Below are 22,547 nucleotides of genomic sequence, written 5' to 3'. Positions count from 1 at the left end.
ACCTACTCGTGCGCCGTTAGCAGCCGGACTCTACTGACAATATTCCATGGAAAAAATTTTGTACATGACATCACAAATATCTCATCACCAACAAGCAAAGGGAAATCTGATACAAACTTCTACATCACTGGTATCCACTAAAGAATCATCTTAGAAGGACAATGGACTCAAACTGTACATTTTGTGAACTGAAAAATGAAACCACCTTCACTTATATTAGACCTGCCCCGACTCTGTGTATTTATGGAAAGAATTCATAAAGCAGAGAAGCAACTTCTTACTCCATTTTACCCTTTCTTATAAAGATGTGCTGTTTGGTTTTTGCAGTGTGCGTCATATGAAAAGTAAACAATATTATATAATTAATCTGTTAATCAAGTAACCTATCAGTTGGTTTTAACCTACACACTTGTGTGTAGTTTAAAAACACAGCTGAGCATTTCCTGTTTTACCACATGACATCACAAGGTGGAGCAGAGTGTTTTCTGTTTGAGAGAAGAACTTAGCCTAAATGAGCAGGATTTGTGTGTTAAAAGTGTGTGAATGTGAATGAAACACAACACAACTCCAGGTATGTTTCTGATGAGGAAAAATAATGTAATATGGGCCCTTTAAGTATAGATTTTTGGTTTGGTGTGAAAATAAATAGAGAATCCATGATACAATTTAGGACTGTGCAATTAATGACATTTTAATCAAGATTCACAAGTTTCTAATTGTCATTATTCAGCTTGGACCTTTTTAATTGTGAAGTCCACATCCAATTCTCTGTCAGTAACGGCGTTAGGTTTGGAGCGGAGACAATTTTTTGTTTTAAAATGAAATTATTAAAACAACACCTAGTTTATGTTCAGGAAATTAATACTGAAAGTCATTTTTATATTTTTTTAATAAGACAAAATAAAGTCGATCAGTATGAGGTTTGTTTTTTGTTTTTTTACTCATACCACGCACTGTTTTAAAAGTGATCTTTATCGTTTGCAGATTTTAAATTTTTTATTCACATGTAAACTGAAAATACAATCAACAACTGCTGGAGTAGTTGGAATAAAGTGTGTTTACAAAGTTGTTCACTAATATAAATTATTAAAGTCATTATATAAGTCTAGGCTTGAATTCTAAATTGAAGTTATAGTATTGTGCTCCATAACTACAAGTATATATGTATGCACACACTGCCCTCTAGTAGCCCTAAAGTGAACTGAACAATATCTGAAATTGCATCTACAGTCACAATAAATAAAAGAAAGTAAAGGAAGTTGCTTAGACATTAGTGTGGATGAAGACGAGGACATGAAGAGACTGAGGTGGCTAATGATTTTTCTGCTGCGGCGTAGGACAGAGGAGGAGTGGGTTTCAGCTTCCTGTTATAGACTAAATTTTTTTGAAAATTGTTAATTGCTAAGTAAAGAAATAAATTTGATAATATTACAATTGTAAAAAAATATATATATACACAATTAAAATTGAGCTCAAAAAAGACCAAAATGTCTAGTGTCATCTAAATTAATCTAAATGAATGAATGAATAAATAAATAAAGACAGATACATCAATTAATTAATTAAAATAAAATAAAACAAAATAAATATTATAATAGACCCTCAGCGCTGTATTGTACCTCTTTGATGGCCTGCCACTTGTGGGCGTTGTCCTGGCTGATCACGCTGTCGGCCACACTGATGAAGTCCTGGCTGAGCTTCTGGACCCGCCCCTCGCTGTGATTGGCCGGAGTGGGGTCCGTCTCTGGGGGGACGTCGGCGGTCTGGGACAGTAGCTGTATGAGGGACACCATGTCCACAGGCTGAAGTCCCTCCTCCTCGGTCTGCTCCAGGGCCTGCACGCACGAGTCCAGCTGCACCGAGGCTTCCACCAGGCTAGAGGGGGCGGAGACCTGAAACGATAAAAATAATTATAATAATGAAAAGACTAAGAGAAGTAGTTTGCAGAGACTAAAGGTGCACTATGTAACTTTTTGGATGGGAGTTAGTCACCTTCTTGTTTCTATGGATATGTCATTGCTCTGCCTGTAATGTTCCACAGCATGACATTCACTCAATTACAGATGGTTTTATAGTTCAGAAATAAATACAATTCTGATTGCCTCTTCACAGGTCTGACCTGTAACTTTGTCTGGTTTGGTCTCCATGAAGATAAAAACGTTTAATACCATACTGTGAAATATTCTGGACAAAGCAATAACATCTCTGTGAAGAAAAGCATGTGATGGACCCTCCACCCGAAAAGTTACACAACAGTGTCAATAGAGTCAAAATTTATAATAGGCAAAATGTTAGTTCTTCAAAATGCAATGCTAGTATTTACTTTACAAACCTATTTAGAGATGTTAAAGGGCTCATATTACACTATTCAGGTTATAAATTTGTTGTTTTTTCCAAGTTTTCAGGTTAACAGCCTTACTTTTTTTCAGTAGAGATTGGCAACTCCAGAGCTGAAATGATCCATATTACTCTAGTGAATGTGTATGGAGTTTAAAAACAAATTGGAGCACATCCTGTATTACCACATGACATAACAAAGTGTTTTGTGTTTGTGTTAAATGTGTGTGAATGAAACAAAACATGACTCCAGGTATGTTTGTGATGAAGAAACAACATTGTAATATCAGAAAATAGCATAATATGAGACATTTAAGGTGTCTTTTGTTAGTTTTTGAATATAGTAGCTGTACATTACCAGTGTTTTGTTGGAGTTTGTGAGTAAAGTAGTTGTACATTACCTGTGTTTTGTTGGAGTGTGTGAGGATGTGGCTCAGGAAGGCTGTCGGCTGACTGTCCCTCACATCAGTGATCTTCTTCAACTTCAGAAAACGCTCTAAGGCAAAAGCAACAAATGATTCAGATTTTGACACATTTTCACTATAAACACAACCTCAAAAGCATTCACTTAATAAGAGTAATTACATACATATTATATTTAAATATTATATTTTACATTTGCAAAACAGTTTAAGACCTACTCTGCAAAATTAACTTTTAAAGGTACATTATGTAACTTTTTGGTTGGAGGCCCGTCACCTGCTTGTTTCTACAGAGATGTCGTTGCTTTGCCTGGTATGTTCCACATTATGAAAATTAACAGATCTACCTTACATTTATTCAATTACAGGTGGTTTTATTGCTCAAAAATACCTAGAAAAACAGGTATTCTGACTGTGAGTGGGGTTGTCCCTCCCTACATCTGACCTGTAACTTGGACTGGTAACTAATAACAAAGTAAGACACTAACACCTCCATGAAGACAAGCATTTGATGGACCACCAGAAAAGTTATGCACTTTTAAAAATGTTATAGTTCTTTCCCCTTGTCATTTACCCTCTCCAAGTTGTATTTGGAGTGATTCGAGAATATTTGATCACTTATTTTCAAGACGCCGTTTTGCCGATTAATCCCTGTTTTCACCCCTACTGTTAGATGCCCTATGGTCTGAACTTACTTCATTCTTCAATTTAATTTTCTTAATCAGTGATACACATAGGATTTCAACAGCACTGCGTAGTCATGCTGGTGCAATTTTTATTTATTTATTTTTTATAAAATTGATTGCTTGATTTGCACCTATCCATAGGAGGGGTCAACAACTTCACATTTCTTTGTTGTGATGGCGTTTATGGTGATGTCAGCTCCAATGGGTACCACAGTTTTCTAATGCAAATATCAGCAGACATATTTCTTTTATTAAATCGTTGTAGATCAATATTGCGAGTTAAAAACACAATGATCCACGGGTATTGTACATTAAAACTATACAGCAGGCCAAGCACAACATGTCTTCTTTAAAGGTACATTGTGTAAGTTTTCTGGTGGAGGGTCCGTCAAATACTTTTCACAGTATGGCATTAAGCCTTCCTATCTTCATGGAAACCAAACCAGACCAAGTTACAGGTCAGATCTGTGGAGAGGCAACTCACAGTCAGAATGCCTGTTTTTCTAGGTATTTTTCAGCTATAAAACCACCTGTAATGTAATAAATGTAAGGTAGACCTGTTTAATGTCATACTGTGGAACATTCCGGGCAGAGCAATGACATTGAAACAAACAGGTGAAGGACCCCTCAACCAAAAAGTTACACAATGCACTTTTAAAGAAGAGGCATTACAATTCTTTGGAGTTTTAATTGCTAATACAAAACATATTTAGATCACCATGTTACCCTTTGTTAGATTGAAATTGTTATATTTACTGGAAACAACTTCTGACCGCAAGATCACTGGGGGTGAGGTGAGCTAAGTGTCTTGCCCAGGGACACAACAACAGCATTCAGCATTGGGAGCTGGAATCGCACTGCCAACACTTTCTGGAGGGTCCACCAGAAAGGTCTTTCTGCATGGAGATGTTATTGCTTTGTCTGGAATGTTTCACAGTATGGCATTACACATTTCTATCTTCATGGAGACCAAACCAGATGATGTTACAGGTCAGGTCTATGGAGAGGCAACCCTCTCACAGTCAGAATGCCTGTTTTTCTAGGTATTTTTGAGCTATAAAACCACCTGTAAGTGAATAAAAGTAAAGTAGATCTGGTTCTACCCACTACCGAAAACTTGAATAATTAACAACCATTTCGTTAGTACCAGTAATAGGGACATGCTCCTCAGGTTTTTACTGCATTGTTGTGAATAGTGCATCGGTGTGTAACAGATGCTGGAGTCTCACCTTTGTTGCTCCTGCAGATGAATAGCAGTGGCTCAGAGCAGTCCATGAGGCTGAACACTGGCTGCTGATTGGTCCAACCCTGCAGCGTCCTACAGCCCTGGAGCTCCATCTGCTGGTCCTTTGCTGTCAGTGCACACATACAAGACAAACAAGAAGACAAGTGTTGATTAGATAAAGAAATGTGTTAATGTGTTTGTATGTAAATGTTATTCTTTTCTTCTCTGTCTCTATGGAATTGCAAAAAAAAAAAAAAAAAACAGTAACAGAATCATGTCACCCTGTTCTATAGGCTGTACTTATTTTATATTGATCCAAAGTTAAGTTGACATGTTTATAAATATGTATTATCAAATGTAATGCAATTATTATTATTATTCAAATTATTTTTAGTTTCTTTCATGAAATTGTAATTTAAAATGTTGTACCATTAGCATACAAAAGGCATTTAAAATTCCATTAAATGCAAAATCAGCAGCTATTGTTTTTAACCTCATTCATTTCATGCCAGGCTGCCATTGTAGGGTTAATCCTGTTTGCTGGTAATTATGGTATTTTCTATTAGACAGTTACACACAATGCAAATGCAAAAATGTCCTGAAGTAGCCTCAAAATCCTGACTTATAAAACCTTTTCATAAAGAAATGTATTGTACAAATGTACCTCAGCCCACTTCTTGTTTAATTACAGTATTATGTGTGCCTATTGTTTGCCAAAGACAGCGCCGCTAACAGAGGTATAGCTCTTATGTTGATACAGACTCTATTGTGTTCCGTCTCTGTTGTTCCATTGGAGAATAATACAGTTTCTTTGAGCTAGAATGTAAGACAGCTCAAGTAAAAAAGAGAGAAAACCACATGTTTATGCTCAACTTTTTTACATTTGCAAGATGTACACTGTAACTGAATACACCGTGATCATATAGGCTGTGTTTAGTTCACAAAAGGTAGCGGAGTTTAGCAGTGAGAACATTTTTATGTGTATTTTTTATGTTTGATTAAATAATGATTGGTTCAAAAATGAATTGTAAAGCGCTTTGACTATCAGGGAGAGCACAATAACAGGCCATGTGGACAACCTGATACTACAACACCGTTAACATTTCCTAAAAACATGTTCATGAATTAAAATAATGACGTGTCATAAAATGAAATAAAACCGGAAAAGGTTTCTGATCAAACACTTTAGCACATTTAAAGGTTAAACTAGTTGTCACTTTTCTGATGGAAGGTCCGCCACTTTCTTGTCTTCTTAGGCCCCGTCCACACTCGTACGTATTTGAGTCGTTTTCGTTGTGGATGCAGTGTTCGTCCACACTAACCCAACTGAAAACAGCTCCAGAGACGGAACGATCTGGTGCCGCCAGGTCCCACGAATTCATCTGAGTACAGATCTGACTCAGGAACAAACACTGAAAACACTGATACTCTGAAATGCTGATGTAGGTCTATGCGTCGCGAAGTAGTTAATTCACCGTCAAAATGTTAAGAGACTAGCATATATTCAGTGTATGCGTATGACCTGTAGATGTATAATCTCTGAAAAGTTGAACATGAACCATCTCCAACGCGATAGAAGCACAGAACATACTCACCATCAGCAGAACACCCCTCTGTTACAGAAACAACAAATATATTGTACTGAGTCGTGTCCTTTAGTCTGACAGAAGCTGATCAGCGCACAATAGAGAGCTGTTTTGAGTGCTCAGTTTATACAAATTAATAATGCGGTTTTAAGTTTTGTTTCTGTAAAACGTAAACACATATGCTCAAAGCTGTGTGAATAAGGAAGGATTGCGGACACAGAAACGACGTGTCTGGACGCAAATAGTTTCTGATACGGTGATACGTAGATTCATTTCAGTGTAAACGGGGTCTTGGAGATGTTAGGCTATTTTCCTGGAATGTTCCACACTATGGCATTAAACTTGTCAATCTCCATGGAGACAACCTGGTGACGCAGGCAAACAAAGTTACAGGCCGAATCTGTGGGAGAGGCACCCGCTCAAAGTAAGAATGCTATACTGTGGAACATTTAACAAAAAGTTAACAAAGAAGTCCACCAGAAAAGTTACATAGTGCACCTTTAAACACACTGGAAATTTGATTTGTTTCTAATCTGTAATTTGTAGTAGTTCTAGTCTTTGACTTATTTTGGAGTGTTGTATTTTTTAGATAAGTGCAGGTGAAATATATACAAACCTGGACAGAAAAGCAGAGCGTCCATCTCTCTGACCACCTCATGCCTGCTCAAAAGCTCTAGATTCCAGCTGAAGAACACCTCATGTGACCCTGGCGAGCACCCGTAGAGCGCCCGCACGTGCCTCGCCTCCAGTGACGTATTCCACACATTCAAATCTGTGATATTCCCAAAGAACGGCTCCGTAAAATTCCCTCCGAACGAGTCCTGGTCCTGCCCCAAAATGAATATCCCATCTCCGTGTATATCCCTGGACGACTCTGCTCCACTGCCTGCGTCCTTTCTCTCCCCGTCCACGTAGATGGTCCACTGCTCGCCAGCTTGTGTCCAGGTAACGCAGATGTGGTGCCAGTTTCCGTCATTTGGGAAAGAGGCCTTGTAGGGCATGTGTTTTCCGTGAATGATGAGGGCTAGCAGGATTCGGCCCTGGCTGTCGACTTGGCTGCGAAGTTGGAATTCGTTGGTAAAGACGGGGGCCGCGTAGGAGAAGATGGTGGACACTTCGCTCCACTGGGGGTCCCACTGCACACGCACGCACACGCTGATGGAGGACAGGCCTGGGAAGGAGATGTTGATCCGGGCGAAACCATCACGAGTCTCCTTTGGGAAGTTGAGAGCGGAGAATTTTACATCTGGGAAGTAAAAGAAAGGGGTATTTAAGTGAGAAGTAGGTTATCTTTAGATCTAACTATAGCAAAAGAGGATTGGTGCAGGAAATTCAGGTCCAAAAAATAATATAAAGAGTTAAATAAACGTAACCTCCTTGTCTCCATGAAGATGTTATTGCCTTGTTACCTCAGTCACAGGGCAAAATGTTATTTATAGTCGTTCACATAACCAAATTAGGACTAAACTAAACTTTCACAGAACCAGGACAAAAACAGAACCAAGACAAGCGCAATCGGAAATAGCAACCTGGTCCCCCATGAGGCATCGGTGGGGGCAGTTCATCACCACGGAAGCAGCTTATGAGGAGCCCAACCCATATTACATGATCATTATATCCACATTGCAATGTGTGTATCTGTACAGGCCCATGAACATTTGTGTGATATTGGTCACACATAAGAATGTCTATGTTTACTAGTGTGTAATGAGTTTGTGTGTATGTTAGTTGTGTGACTGTAGATCAGTGTGTTGTGTATCACCAGAAAAAGAAAAAAATGGAAATTATTTTCGTTCCAATTACAATTTTGACAGCATACACAATTAATATTTTACCATACAAATGCATAGAATTATAAATAGATAATATTTTTTCTGAGATTTTGAGACCACTCCCGTTGCTCTAGCTCGATCCTTCACGGAGTTATGACCCAAAATGCATATTTGACCTTGGTTACATTGACCTTCAAGTGACCTTGAGTGGTTTCAACCTGTAACATCCAGTGTACCCCGGTTATGTGTATGTCAACTTGTGTGATGATTGGGTGAATATTTTAGGCCGCAGATGGTTCAGAAATTGGCGAAATTGCCGATCCTTTATAATGGCGTGACCTTTCAATCGACCCGTGTGACCTCAAATGACCTCGGATCATCACCAAACTTTTTTTATGGCATCGGGCACGGAGGCTTGCCCCACATACCAAATTTGGTGACAAAGAGTCCATAAATGGCAGAATTATCCTGGGTGCACAGACAGACACACACACACAGACAAACACACACACACACACACACACAGGGTGAATACAAAACCTGGTCAACCCTTTCAAGGACCAGGTAACAAGTCTCCATCTGGACTAAAGGGCATCCCAGACAGGTCTAAACCAGGACTACCTGTTTGTACATCCACTTAACAATTTCAATTCCATGGCTAGAATTATACTCAATTAAATCCATAGTCCCACCATAGACTGTATAAAGAAGTGGACTAAGGGAGTGTGACGTCACCCTTTTGGAACAGATGGCTCCAGTCAAATGAAGTTCACCAGGTTGGCGGTTTTAGGGGCGAATTTGGAGCCAAAGATCATATTAAAAAATTTGAATTTAGTAATGAACAAAATAGTGAAATAAAAACACCAGGATCATGTAGAGTGGGTTTTACAAACATTTTAAGACCAAATTGTCAAGGCTAACTGCAGCAGTTACAGAGAGAGGTGTGATAATATTCAAGTGTAAGTCATTTGGAGCCAGGGTCAGGATGTGCAAAAATATCAAAATATCGCTATATCGTTTCATTTAATGTGATGATACAGTATTGATAATGTAGGCAGCTATATCGATATATCACCAAGTATTAGTATTTTAGTATTTTTTGGTATATTTTACAAAATTATTTTGTGACAGTGCTAAAGTTTTGTGGCTTTTTTATAGGAAGAAAACTAGTTTATGCAACACATTTGACATTTTCACTGTTTTAATGATTAAAGTTGGTGTGTTTCAGATTTATTTTGCACAAGAAGTGGTTTAACAAAGACTTTTAGTATCACAGCCATGATTTAGCCTTTATTTTCTCTGAACATCTATATATTGTATCAAACTGAAAGTGCACTGTATCAAGATATGTATCACATAGTGGCCTGTGGATCGAGGTATCAAGGTATGCATTAGCTATGTCCATTTATATAGAGCTACTGAGCTTTTGAGATATAGACAGACTAATAATAAACCAAAACACAACAAAACACTATGATATAACAACATTCTCACATGGTTTAAAGTTTAAGGAGTCAATTTTATGTAACAGGACATTTATGAGTGTGTATTAGTGTACTTACATTGTTTGGACAGGGCCTGTGGTTTTGAAGGTGCTTTGGTTGAATCCTGAATCCAGACTGGTGAGATGACTCCGGTCTGTAGGAGCAGCTGGCGGAGGCCACGTAGTTCCTCCTCCTCCTGGTCAGAGGAGGGCAGTGTGCTGAAGTGTCCTCTGCACACGCTCTGGGCTCTGGAGAAGGGTAGGGACATGTTGATCAGCTGAAAAGCCCACTGTGACGTCAGGTGGACCAGAGAGGCTGGTTCTGTGCACAATACAACACCAAACATTCAACTGAGAATTTGAAACACAGGATAAGTCAATACAATACATCAATGCATATCATACGTCATACTTGGATCACAGAACAGGTAATCTCATGATATGGCAATACTTCAATAGCTGGTAAATAGACATGCACATCCAATAAAAGATGTGACTGTGTGCTGGGTCCAAAGACAAAAATTGCGAGATCCTCACTGCAGTTCTTTCAAGCATTTTAATGACACCACAATGTGATGGGGTCAAGCCCTTCTTCAGACATGTCTGAAGTAATAGATATTTTAGCAGTGATATATCAATATACATATCATGATAAATCCATGTATCACGATGTATCTAAATGGGAATGTTTTGTCACTGTCCTTTTTAAATGTGGACAACACAGCAAATGCAGTGGTCTAATTTGGGTATTTAATGTGTTGACTAAAACACAATAAAAGACAGCACAATGAGCAGCAGCAGTGGGCTGTAAAGGGGTTCTCAGGCTGATTTAGTGTCTTACCCTGACTCTCCCCGGCTCTGTCTGCTGTAGGCTCAGTCTCACACACCACCTGTAACACATAACACAACACTAGTATAGGCGAGTTTCAGCTGACGTCATTGTTATTAAAAGCCCGCGTTGCATGCTGGGAAATATTTTGGTCGGAGGCAAGAAACACGATAGCGGTCAAACACAGTGCGTAACCTCGCGTATTTATCCCCGATAATGGTAAATTCCTGCTGCATTATCGGCTGCACAAATAGAAGCACGTAAGAAAGAAAATGTCTTTTTCGTATTCTGAGTGAAAAGAACCGCTAACGGTGAATTAAATGACTTTCAAACATCCACAGAGCAAACGTAGAAGATCCTAACAAAGGTTCAACAACACATCGAGACTCTTGGAGGTTTTCATCTTTTCTGCTGTGAATGGCCCAGGAGTTTCCACCAAGTCATTGTGGATATCGCCGAAGTGAGTATTTAGCCAGGTAGTTGGCGATTCTGACCAGAAATCTGGTTTGGTCCACCTTTTGTCGGGGTTGAAAAGGGTGATTTGTCGTCCATCGATGCTTATGACCAATTTCTGGTCAAATGGTCTTGGGTCCTCTGCCGTTAGAGTGGATAAATAACCAGGATCAATACCCTTTACGTGCTTTCTCGCTCTGTCCGTCATGTTGAATTAGTGTTTCTTGCCGCCGACCAAAATAATTCCCAGCATGCAACGCGCGCTTTTGTCAACAATGAAACTCGCCTATACACACAAGACTATGTTCATTCTGTAAACTTTTACTTCTTCACTTTTTCTTGGCAAAATAAGTTTCGCAGCTCATTCAAGCTGAGCATGAGCTACAAGACCTATTCAATCAAAGAACTTTTGTCCAGTTGACAGAATTACATTTCTTCTTTGCTATGGATCCTACCTGGACAACTGAGGCATTTCACCGCTTGCAGTAGAAATTCTACATAAACACAGTGACTTTGTTTGATTTTGATTTGATGGAAAAGAATTTTGAAGTTCATTTGAATATTTTAATCTCACTTTTGCCCCACTAGTCCACATAGTGTACGGCTGTGTGGGCCGTGTATCAACAGGAGGAGGACAATACCAAGGTGAAGGTGCAGCATTGCCTCTTTGACCTTCTGACACAAACCACACAAACCAAACTCATTAAAGTTCCTACACCACTGGACACTGCACCCAGGAACACACCATTTATCTCAACTATCTCAACAATGGCTAAAAACTGACAGGATGAGAGGGAAAAGCTGGCACATGTTTGTGTGCTTCACTTTTCATGTGGACTATGCAGCACTGATCCAGCCTTTTCACTTCTGATACTCATACTCCATGGAGATGTTAGTTTACTGGAATGTTTCACTGTATGGTATTAAACCTTTCTATCTCCATGGAGACCAAACCAGACCATGTTATAAGTCAGATCTGTAGAAAGGCAGCCCTGCTCACAGTCAGAATGCTGTTTTTCTATGCATTATTGAGCTATAAAACCACATATAATTGAATAAATATAAGGCAGAGCTCTTTAATGTCATGCTGTGGAACATTCCAGGTAGAGAAATTACATATCCATAGAAACAAGCAGGTGATGGACCCCCAACTAAAAAGTTACATAGTGCACCCATAAGTATCTTTCCATAACCAATATCAACCAATACCAGAGCAGAGATAAAATAAGACAAAACGGATCCAAATGTGATATGTAGCTGGTGACTAAATAACACTAGTAACTACACAACAGCTTTGTGAAAAATAAAAGTTAAAATATTGTGAGACTTTTTGAGTCCTCTACAACCAGTAAACAGTCTTATTACATCATTGTATTTCCACTCAGGATATCGGCTGAAATAATATTTGGAAGTCGATATCGGATCTACGCATTTTTTCACTATTGGTGCTGATATCTGATGCCATTATGAGTGCATACGTAATGTGGACTGCAATATCAGATTTTCAAAGAGTAGAAGATGTAGTTGTTCAGACTAATAGGGTTTTCTTCAAAAAATCTTAAAACTGGTGATTCGTGCAAGCAAGATTATTTCTTCAGTGGTACTCCAATCTAATACTGGTATCAGATATTGGTACAGATACTTTGCTGGATCAAATATTGGCCTTCAAATATTGGTTCGGTTGATATTTTGGATATCATAAATTGATGTAATAAGACTATGTGCTGGTCATAGTCGGCCCAGAAAGTTAAATCATGTTTGAACATTTATTTATACACAGCTTTCGCATGGTTAACTGAAGGATAAACAAGCTGCATGCAGAATCACGCAAGTGGCATGCTACCTCTAGAAAGTTACACACTGTTGCTTTAATTACAACAAATTGTTTAGGCTAAGTCAAATTGATCATCCTCAACATTAGTAGTAGAACATGTATTCATTATTGTCTTACCACAATAGAGAAAAGCAGCAGTCCAGTTTGCAGAGCAGAGGTCATCTCTGGGTCAGTCTAAACTCGTGCAGACAAAACTATTTCTTCTTCCCCAATAAAACAGAACAGTTACAACACATGACAGGTTAGGCTCCTATGTCCTTCAGTAGTGTCCCATTGCAACATGTTTCTCGAGGTTCTCAATCTCTGATACATTCTCTATCACTCAAAGAGCCCCATATAACTTTGTCCGATCAAAATATAGTCCTCGAAAATAGTACAAAATCCAAACTTGGTTCAAAAATGAAAAAGAATCATCCAGTCTTCAATGCACAGTCCGGTAACCAACCAAGAGTCTATGTCCTAAGAGCCCCCTCTTCTCTGCAGACCCATCCCATCTCCTCCCTCTCTCCCTCTCTCGCACCAGCAGTCGTGGGGTATTGTCATGCTAATGTGGCTATTTTTTAAAAGAAGCCATTTACGCAAGCAGTGTCAGGCATTTGGCAAAAGGAGGTGGCGAGGAGCGGGAGGGCGGCGGACATTTTGACCACATATTCCTTGTTTATACACTTAAGAGTATGTGTTTTATAGGGAGGCCTCTGTTGTAATGTACTGTAAGCACAGCTCAAGCGCTGAATGTACAGTACATCACAGAGCACTTCATCTGGACCAAAACAGAGATACTAGTTAATGTCATGTTAAAGGCGTTTTTAGTGATTCTTGTTTAAAGGTGCACTATGTAACTTTTATGGTTAAGGGTCCGCCACCTGCTTGTCTCCATAGAGATGTGTCACATTACAGAACACATATATAGAGAGGTGAACCCCACTCACAGTAAGCCAAACCAAAATATTTTTGAGGTGCAAATACTCAAATAAAACAGAAATGTGCAGGTTTACCCTGGTCTCAGACTGCATGTGGTGTGGGAGTGGCGACACTCAGATGAGGCCCGGAGCTCTGCTGTCTGCACATTTGAGGGCTGCACAGAGACCACGTGTTCACACAATAAACATTTATGTATGAAGGGAAAAGCCTGCAGTCGCTCCAGTGTCCGGCAAAAAGAGAATCCAACTGAACTGATCTGGAGCGCCGCCGCAGCACCTCCACCAGCACCACTGGAGCTTCACATGTGTGCTCTGAGCTCCTCTCAGTACTTGTAAAGACAGTATAAAAATATGAGCGACCACTGGACCGGAGTTGGACTGTGTGCAGTTTGAGCTTGGGGTTAAAGCAAGCAGCTCTACTTGAGTTAATTCTTGCTATTGGACATTTCAGTGGTTCAGGAGTGTACCAACACCTTATAAACTCATTTAAGTCTTTTATTTATCGTTACGAAAGGCGCTACAACACAAAACAGGGAGTTGTAATTGGAACTAAATAAGTCTCCAATTAGTATTCTCAATGAGTCCAAGCCTAAGAGTGCATAGTTGGAGGAGAGCCAAGTGGAACGCAGCCTGCTCTGGTTTAGGCTTTTGGTCTCCTCTTAACAGTGATAGAATCCAGCTAAAACAAGTGAGTACGTCAGTCTCTCTCCAGGCTACTGCAGATAAAAAGAAAGCACTCAGTCATCAGTGTTTGCACCAAATAGAAGGAGCTAAAAACCTGACAGTCCAAATGGTACTTTTGAAATATGCCTCGTCTGGCCTTTTGGTGACTGCCAGAAACAAACCGGGAAACTAGTGAAAATACTTGCGCGTCTACAATGTTATGTTCAGTAAAGCTGCAAGATTAATCGTAATAAAATTGGCATTGCGATTTGAATGGTTGCAACTGCAAAGATCACAAATACTGCAGTTATTTAGGCAGCAGTGTCTTTATAAAAAAAAAAAACTTGCGAACCCTGTAGTACAAGCCTCAACAAACATTCGGGTATTAGTCCATATGTTCACCTTTGCCCCTGAAATGGAATGAAATGGCAAACCTAATCCCAATTGCAACTCATAAAAATAGAAGGAAAAAGGAAAAAAGGTTGGCGATCACTGGTTTGACAGCAACTGAAAAACTATGTCTCGTACTTGTGGCATATAGGGTTAACTGTGGGATAAAAGCCAGAAAATAAAGAACAGTGACGGCTCTGCTGATTCCATTGTGCACAGAGTAATTTTACAGTGTAGAGCTCCTATTGTCACTCATGTGTCACTGCTGTAAACACTCCTGGAGGTTAATGTATAAATGTAACAGCCATGTTAAATCCACAGGCTGCTCAACCGACTGACAGGATGAAATACAACATACAATGTCTTAAGGTAAGCTCGCCATCAAATTAAAAGTGTAATTTCAATGGACATAACAATTATCAAACTGGAAATGCTGCAATTTCCGAAGTACCATAATTTCCTTCACAAAAATGACCTATGCGTGAAAATGGCTAACAGTGTGATTTAGACCTGTACAAACAAAACATGACATTTTTGTTTTAGGTTCAGTTCAGTTCAGTTCATTCACCTATTGTATTTATTTATTTTTTGTCAATTCTCCTGGATGCATTTAAAATCTGAACTTTTTATCATGAAAAAGCTATATTCTCTAAACAGCCGAATGAATCGCATCAGGTTTGTGAAGTCGTAGTGTATCATTTTTTTATATCATGCTTTTGTGAGTGGAAAATTGATGTGCAGGAACATGGGCTTGTGGGCGGAGTCTTGGACCAAATCAAACTACAGCATTTTGCGTCAGAGCAGAGGGGCTCCCAAAGGTTGTTCACAAAACAAACAAAAGAAAATGAGCTTGAAATAAACTTAACAGAAGATATTTAAATGTACAGTACTACTTTATAACTGTATTAATCCTACAGACATGGTTATTGATTGAACATTTACAGGTCCTATATTGAGCAAAATTGACTCTTGTGAGCTTTAAGTCATGTTCGAATGTTTGAGTAATCCTCTGTTCCAACTTGTGATGTCACAAAGTGGTAGCTTTCATGTTAACAGCTTTATCTTTACCTGTTCAGAAGAGATATTGTCAATCCAGGGCCGAAATGATCCAAATGATTCTAGGTGAAGGTGTATGGAGTTTAAAAACACAGTGAAGCATTTCCTGTATTACCACATGACATCACAAGGTGGAAGAGAGTGTTTTTTGTTTGAGAAAAGAACTCAGCGTAAATATGCAGGGCTTGTGTGTTAAACATGGATGAAACAAAACACAACTCCAGGTCTGTTTGTGATGAGGAAACAACATTATAACAGATGAGAAAACAGTGTAATATGGAGCCTTTAATCAAAGGGGAGTGAAACATGACATATGCTATTAAATGTATAATAATCAATTATTATTGGGGGGCCCTGTGTGATTTTTGCATCGGTAGGGGGGTCACAACATTGCAGACTTTGGGAATGGCTGATCTATGTGAACAAGACTGGTTTTCTAATGCATTGTTTCCCAAAGACAGGGTCGTGACTCTTGGGTGGGTTGCATTTTTTAGAAGGTCGCCAGCCTGTCACGATCTGCACGTAGGTCTGCAATATACACTTCTGACACATGAGCGAGCGAGTGAATCAGCAAATATATTATTGTCACTCTGGATAAGCATTTCGTAATATCCTGTCCTGAGCAGGGCCAGTATTTCTATGCTTATTTCTTTCACAACTACATATATGTGTGAATTGGGATTTTCTGTGCTCACAAAAATGAAGACAAAGCTCAAAAACAGACTGAATACTGTGCCTGATCTGCTGCTGCACTCTGCTCCTGCACCCCGGACTGGAACACACTACAAAAACACAGACAGGCCCACCTATCTCATTAGAAATGTTGAACTGTTAAGACACTGCATAATTTCTAATCTTTTTGTAATTATTTTATTGACTATTTTGTTCCAATATTGCTGGTTCAATTGAATGTTGAAAAGAAAAAGAAACGGGCTACATTTATTGTCCAAATATGTGACTTATGGATCCTTTTATTGCTGCTTCAATGTTTTTCATTGTTTAAAACTTGAGTAATACTAATTGTTCAGAGAGACACGATCACTCAGTCAACAATAAAATATCCTCATTAATGTTCAATAATGGTCAAATCCACCTTTATTTTGCGATTTATGAATAATGTCTATTGACTTGGGTTGGGAAGGTTTGTGACTTTTAAAATATGAGTCCCCAGAAGCAAAGTTTGGGAAACACTGTACCAATGAATCTGGAGGTCCAACATAGTAAACTTACAACACACTAAAAGTCCTTGTTAAATCAACAGCTGGTGAAACGGGGAGGAGTAGGCCTCAGTCAAATACACTCCAGTAGTTTGGCCATAAACTGCTAAAGAACTTTAAGAACTGTGGCATATCCCAGCGTTACCGTGGCAACCCTTTACCACCACAGCACTGTAAAAAGAGCCTGACCTACTTCAGTCTTCAATCGCACTTACAGACCTCTACTAGTATCCTAAAAGAAGACATAATAGTAGCAGATGGTCTTGTTCATTCTTTGTTTTTGTCCTGGGTTCATAGTTGACTGCAGAGTTGCTGGTGGAAGAAGAACTTATTTTTCTTACTTAAAGGCCTTACTTCATGTTGTTTTTTTCCTGAAATGTTCTACAATATGGCTTGTAATTTAACTATCTCCATGCAGACAAACATGACCAGGCTAGGTCACAGGTCAGATCTATGGAGAAGTGGATGAGCTTGTAGAAATAATGCATGTTTTGTGGTAGTTCTGAGAAATAAAAACACCTGTAATTTAATAAATACAAGCTATATTTGCTTAATGCCATACTGTGGAACACCCCACACAAATCGATAACATCACCATGGAGACAAGCAGATGGCGGACCCTCCACCGGAGAAGTCACACATTGCACCTTTAAGTAAAAGTACAGATATTAGGGCAAAACAATACTCAAGTAAAAGTAACGGAAGTATAGCATGAAAAAAATCGACTAGAAGTATTAAAGTATGCATTTAAAAATGTACTTATAGAGTAAAAAGTAAAAGTATTTTGAGCAGATTTTGGGTTCTTATAATGTATATAAGAACTCAAATGTATTGGTTTTGATACATTTTGTTCAATCTCTTTTTATTTGTATACTTTTGTTTGCTGAAATTATGAATGTGTTAAAATAACCCCTCAGCCTTTTCAGAGGGTCTCAAACAATAATAAAAATATACTTTTGCTTTTCAGTCCATCTCACTAATGTAGTGAAGTAGAAAGTATAGATACCTCAAATGTAGTGAAGTAAAAGTAAAAAGAATCTACTTAAACATGTACTCAAGTAAAGTACAGATACCTAAACTGTATACAGCCAGTACTACTAGTGAATAGAACTAAACCATGTCTTTAGTTCTACATGGGGGCTAACACAAAAGATGGCAAGAATACGAAGAACTGAAATAAAAAGAAATCCTCTAATAAACCACTGGAACTGAGACCACAGTTTGAGAACCACTAATCTTTTCAACTATAAAAAATGGTTGTCATTAATTGTAAGAAAATGGCCAACCGGACAATAAAAAGTCGATAACAGAAATAACAGGAACTTTTATACTACTTCAAACAAGGGAAAGATTCTGCAAGTTTTACTGTCCATCAGAGGTGGGACCAAGTCATTGATTTGAATGTCTCAAGTAAGTCTCGAGTCTCTGGCCCATAAGTCCAAGTCAAGTCCAAGTCGCCTGCTCTGAGCTTCAAGTTATTTCAAGTCTTTAAACCAAAAAAGTGCCAAATATGGCTTAGATTTGTGCAGTTTATATGACTTTTAAACTACCTTGTTCTTAAAAAGTCATTGTATATTTATATAAGAATTGTAGAAATGTTTTTTTTTTTTTTTTTTCCTTTTTAAATGTCTTGAGAAGAGTGTGAATCATTATGATCAGAATAGAAAGAATTCAGATTTAAAAGTGCTTAATAACAGTTAGTTTGTCGTGTGTCTGCACTGAAATGGAAGGATCATGTTCTATGTAGTTCCCTGTTTTACTGTGTTGTACTGTATATTACTGTAGTACATTTGAGTGTACCATCTCACAGTACTTCAGTTACATCCAAAGTAACAATAAAGAAGCGTGACAGACATGTTCCAGCTTGTTCCTGTAAAATTAAGCACAGCATTTATCAACTGTGAAGAGAAAAGCATTTTCTAAAAACATATATTTTTTTAGGATTTTTTTAGGAGACGCATCAAGTCTAAAGTCTAAGTCTAAAGTCACAGGGCTCAAGTCTGAGTCAATTCATTGACCTTAAAGTCCAAGTTGAGTCCCAGATCTTTGTCTATTTTATCAAGTTAAGTCTCAAGTTCTAAAAATAGTGACTCAAGTCTGACTCGAGCCTAAGTCACGACCTGCAAGTCCCCACCTCTGCCGTCCAGACTGGAATGTTAATAAATATTACACATAGAAAAACATATACTGTAATTTGGACTTATTTTTCTCATATCTTATTTATTTATTTTTATTTCCATTGTTATTTGCTTTCAGACATTATTTTTGAGCTGCAATGTCCAAATATTAAAGGTGCACTTTGTAACTTTTAGGATGAAAGGTCAGTCACCATGGAGATGTTGCTTTGGAACGCCAATTTACAGGTTTGGTTTGTGGAGAAGTGGGCCGATTACAGTAGAATTTATATTTTTCAAGGTATTGTTTTATTGTTAAACATCAAGAGTTAAATAATAAGTAAGTTTAATGCCATACTGTGGTACATTCTAGCAAAAGCAATCTCCCCAGCATATCTCCATGGACACAACCAGGTCCCGGATTCTTACCAGAAAAGTTACATCATGCATCTTTAAAAAAAAATAAATAAATAAAAAAATCCAAGAGTTTTCCAGAGTCCAAAGTTTACAGGAACAATTTAAAAATGTGTAAATAATGAAAAGAAAAAATAAAATAAAATAAAAATCACTACATAAATTATATTTTTGGGGTGAAAATCTTCTCAACCCCTTTACTTCACTGTTCTTAACTTTACCCCCCTTTGAACGGGAAAAAACTTGGGCGGAGTTTAACTGGATGTCCATTCTCATCGCTTAAAGACACATAAATCTAACTCAAGCTGTGATCCTTAACAAGGCCTCTGTACCGCCAATACAGCTCGGGTTTTCCCCTCTTCTCAAACGCTTTTCACCCTCTGCTTTCTTTTAATCAACAGCTTTGGCCGTATACAATCTGACAAAAGACATAGGACCAAATGACCCCCCCACACCTCCTCTCTCTCTCCTCTCTCTCTTTCTTCCTGTTCTTCACTGTAACTTTGCTGCCTGGGCCGCCCCAAAGCGACGCCATGACAACGCTCGGGTTGTAAGAACGGTATGAAAACGTCAAACAGTGGCGGAGGTGGTGGAGGCAGTGTACAAAAGCCCCAGAACTTACATGTGATGGACTGAAGGAGGATTTCCCAGAAGAGCAGGTCTGCTTCAGGAAAGACAGGCACTATGGAAATACATGTAACACACAATATGGAAAAACATTACTATAAGCACAGAAGAGTTGGGATATATACATAAAGAAAATATTATTGTTTCTATTGGACCTAGGTCTTCTTGCCAATTACCACTGTAAATGTTTTATTCTGATGCCTTACGTTGTGCACTAATAAATTAATAATGGATTATGTTTTATAGGCATCAAACTGTACCCCATCTAAGGCTACACTCAGACTGCAGGCCTTAATGCTCAATTCGGATTTTTTTGTGAAATCCCTTTTTTTTTTTTTTTTTGCGAGGTCGTTCACGTTTCCAATTAAATGCGACTTGTATGTGATCTCCAGTGTGAAGTTTAAATGCCGCAAAAGTGTCCCACATGCACGTTGGAGGATACAATGATGTCACAGTGTTTACAGAAGTAGCCTAAACACTGGGTTTGTCTCCCAAAATACGGTTCAGTTCTTGGTAAAATGGACACGTTACACGTCCATGACCACTTTGTTTGTTTGAGTATTTAGCCTCCTTGTATTTGGCTCGCAGGCTCTTTATTTTTCATTGATATTAGTCCCAGGACCGCCTGTAGCCGCACTTGGCTATTTCTTTCGGCAATCATTTCAAAAAACCACCCGGTTATGATAAGGCCTCTCCAGTTTGGCCTGAATACAGCAATCTCTCCAAATGTCGATAAACTCACTAACCTCGCTTTCCCTCCATTGACTAGACTCTGAGCCTGACGTGTAGGTGGGATGAATGTGACCTGCCCGTTCAGACTGAAGTCACATGTCAAAAGATCATATCCAAGTGGCCTGGGTCACATTTGAAAAAAATTAAAAGATCAGATACAGGTCGTATAGGGGCAAAAAAATCGGTTTTGGGTCACTTCAGGCTGCAGTCTGAACCCAGCCTAAGGCTTACCATGGCACAGTCAGTTTCTTGTGACTGCTAAAGCAGCTCTCTGGCATTTTGTTTAGTAAAGGTAACTGATCAGAAGAAAAACGTTGGAGACCCATGCTATAGAATATTCAGCATACAAACTCAGGTTTAAAAAAGATTAATTAAAATTGACAATGGAAAAACAAAACAAAAACAAACTTCCAAGCAATGGTACTACAGTGTGATGATACACAAATTTCAATATAATTTGCAAAACAAAATCATAATATTTTGTTTTCAAATATTGCAATATAGTCTCATAGTTCTGCTAAAATCATTCTAAAACGTCAAAGAGGTACAATTTTGTTTTGTTTTTATGAATTATTACAAAAGCTTTACCCACATGACTACCTCTGAAACTTTTTCTACCATATTCCAAAAGAAGTACTTTTTCAAACGAGTATCTAGTCAGGATATTAGTTGCATTACTGATTAGGGATGTGCAAAAATATCGAAATATTGATATATCATACTGTTTAACGTGATGATACAGTATCGATATCGGGGATTGCTGTATCAATATATCACCAAGAATTTTTTATTTTTTTTTTTTGATTAGTGAAATGAAACTCATATATCTGACACATTTGAGATTTTCACTGTTTTGATGATTAAAATGTTTGTGTTTCATTTTAACTTTGCACAACTACTACTACTGCTACTACTACTACACTTGACATTTTCACTGTTTTGAGTAAAATTGATGTTTTTCATATGAAATTAGTGGTTTAATAAAGACTTTTAGTATCACAGCCATGATTTAGCCTTTGTTTTTTACTGAACCGTGTCAAATCGTTTTGAAATATATTGTGTCGTATTGAATCGAAAACTGTATTGTATCGTGGCCTATGTATCGAGGTATGTATCGTATCGGCAGCTTCTTAATGATAGTCCTACTCAGAACCCAGCCAACATATCCCTGACTCAACTAAGTATGAGTCTTGAAAGTATTCCCAAGAAGATTTGTCATTTCCAGCACGGGTTCCAAATGAAAGCCATCATACTTGTACAGCATCAACCCCGTCTTCCATTCCTTTGGTAGGCTACAGTGCATTTGTCTCTCTTGGGTAAACTGCACCGAGCGAAGTGAAGGAGTTGTAAAAAGACATTCCTGACTGGTCATCATCGGGGGCCATGTTTGACCGGCCTAATCTAGCTGTAGCAGATTGTCTTTACAGCCGCCCCCTCCACCATCAATCAGACCGGGGCTGAAGAGCCAGAGGACAGCGGCCAGCGTCACAGCGTTACCACGGAAACCGCCTTTTAAAGCTGCCATATAAACCGCATAAGGCCCAGGCATGGCACAAAGAGAATGGGACAGAAAAGACGGGGTGGTCTCACAAAGCTGACCGCAGTCAAACATGGACGCTCTCAGGGTTCATGTGAAATTAGACACAGTGAGCTGAATGTTAATATACGACTACTGACCTACTTTTCGCAAGTCACAAGCAAGAGAAGATTTACATGTAACAAGGACCATGCAGACAATCAAAAAAGCTTCCAAAAATAAAGACACCAACGTTTTATAATTGTTGCTT

General features: G+C 38.6%; 1 protein-coding gene across 1 annotated transcript in view; it reads right to left on the bottom strand.

The window, feature by feature from the left end:
- Positions 1-22,547, bottom strand: part of adgrd2 (adhesion G protein-coupled receptor D2) — a 160,715-nt gene that overhangs the window by 50,836 nt on the left and 87,332 nt on the right. The window contains exons 3-9 of the mRNA XM_055161493.1: positions 20,024-20,083; positions 10,353-10,401; positions 9,591-9,833; positions 6,873-7,502; positions 4,675-4,797; positions 2,739-2,833; positions 1,620-1,892 (exon numbers count right to left, since the gene is read on the bottom strand). Of these exons, the coding sequence (XP_055017468.1) occupies positions 1,620-1,892; positions 2,739-2,833; positions 4,675-4,797; positions 6,873-7,502; positions 9,591-9,833; positions 10,353-10,401; positions 20,024-20,083 (1,473 nt within the window). The remainder of the gene's footprint in view (positions 1-1,619; positions 1,893-2,738; positions 2,834-4,674; positions 4,798-6,872; positions 7,503-9,590; positions 9,834-10,352; positions 10,402-20,023; positions 20,084-22,547) is intronic.

Source organism: Boleophthalmus pectinirostris, unplaced genomic scaffold, assembly GCF_026225935.1.
Source record: "Boleophthalmus pectinirostris isolate CB_2022bp ecotype Guang Dong unplaced genomic scaffold, ASM2622593v1 HiC_scaffold_4, whole genome shotgun sequence".
NCBI classification, from domain to species: domain Eukaryota; kingdom Metazoa; phylum Chordata; class Actinopteri; order Gobiiformes; family Gobiidae; genus Boleophthalmus; species Boleophthalmus pectinirostris.
The sequence above is the reverse complement of the archived record's forward strand: the minus strand, read 5'-3'. Positions and strand labels throughout refer to the sequence as shown.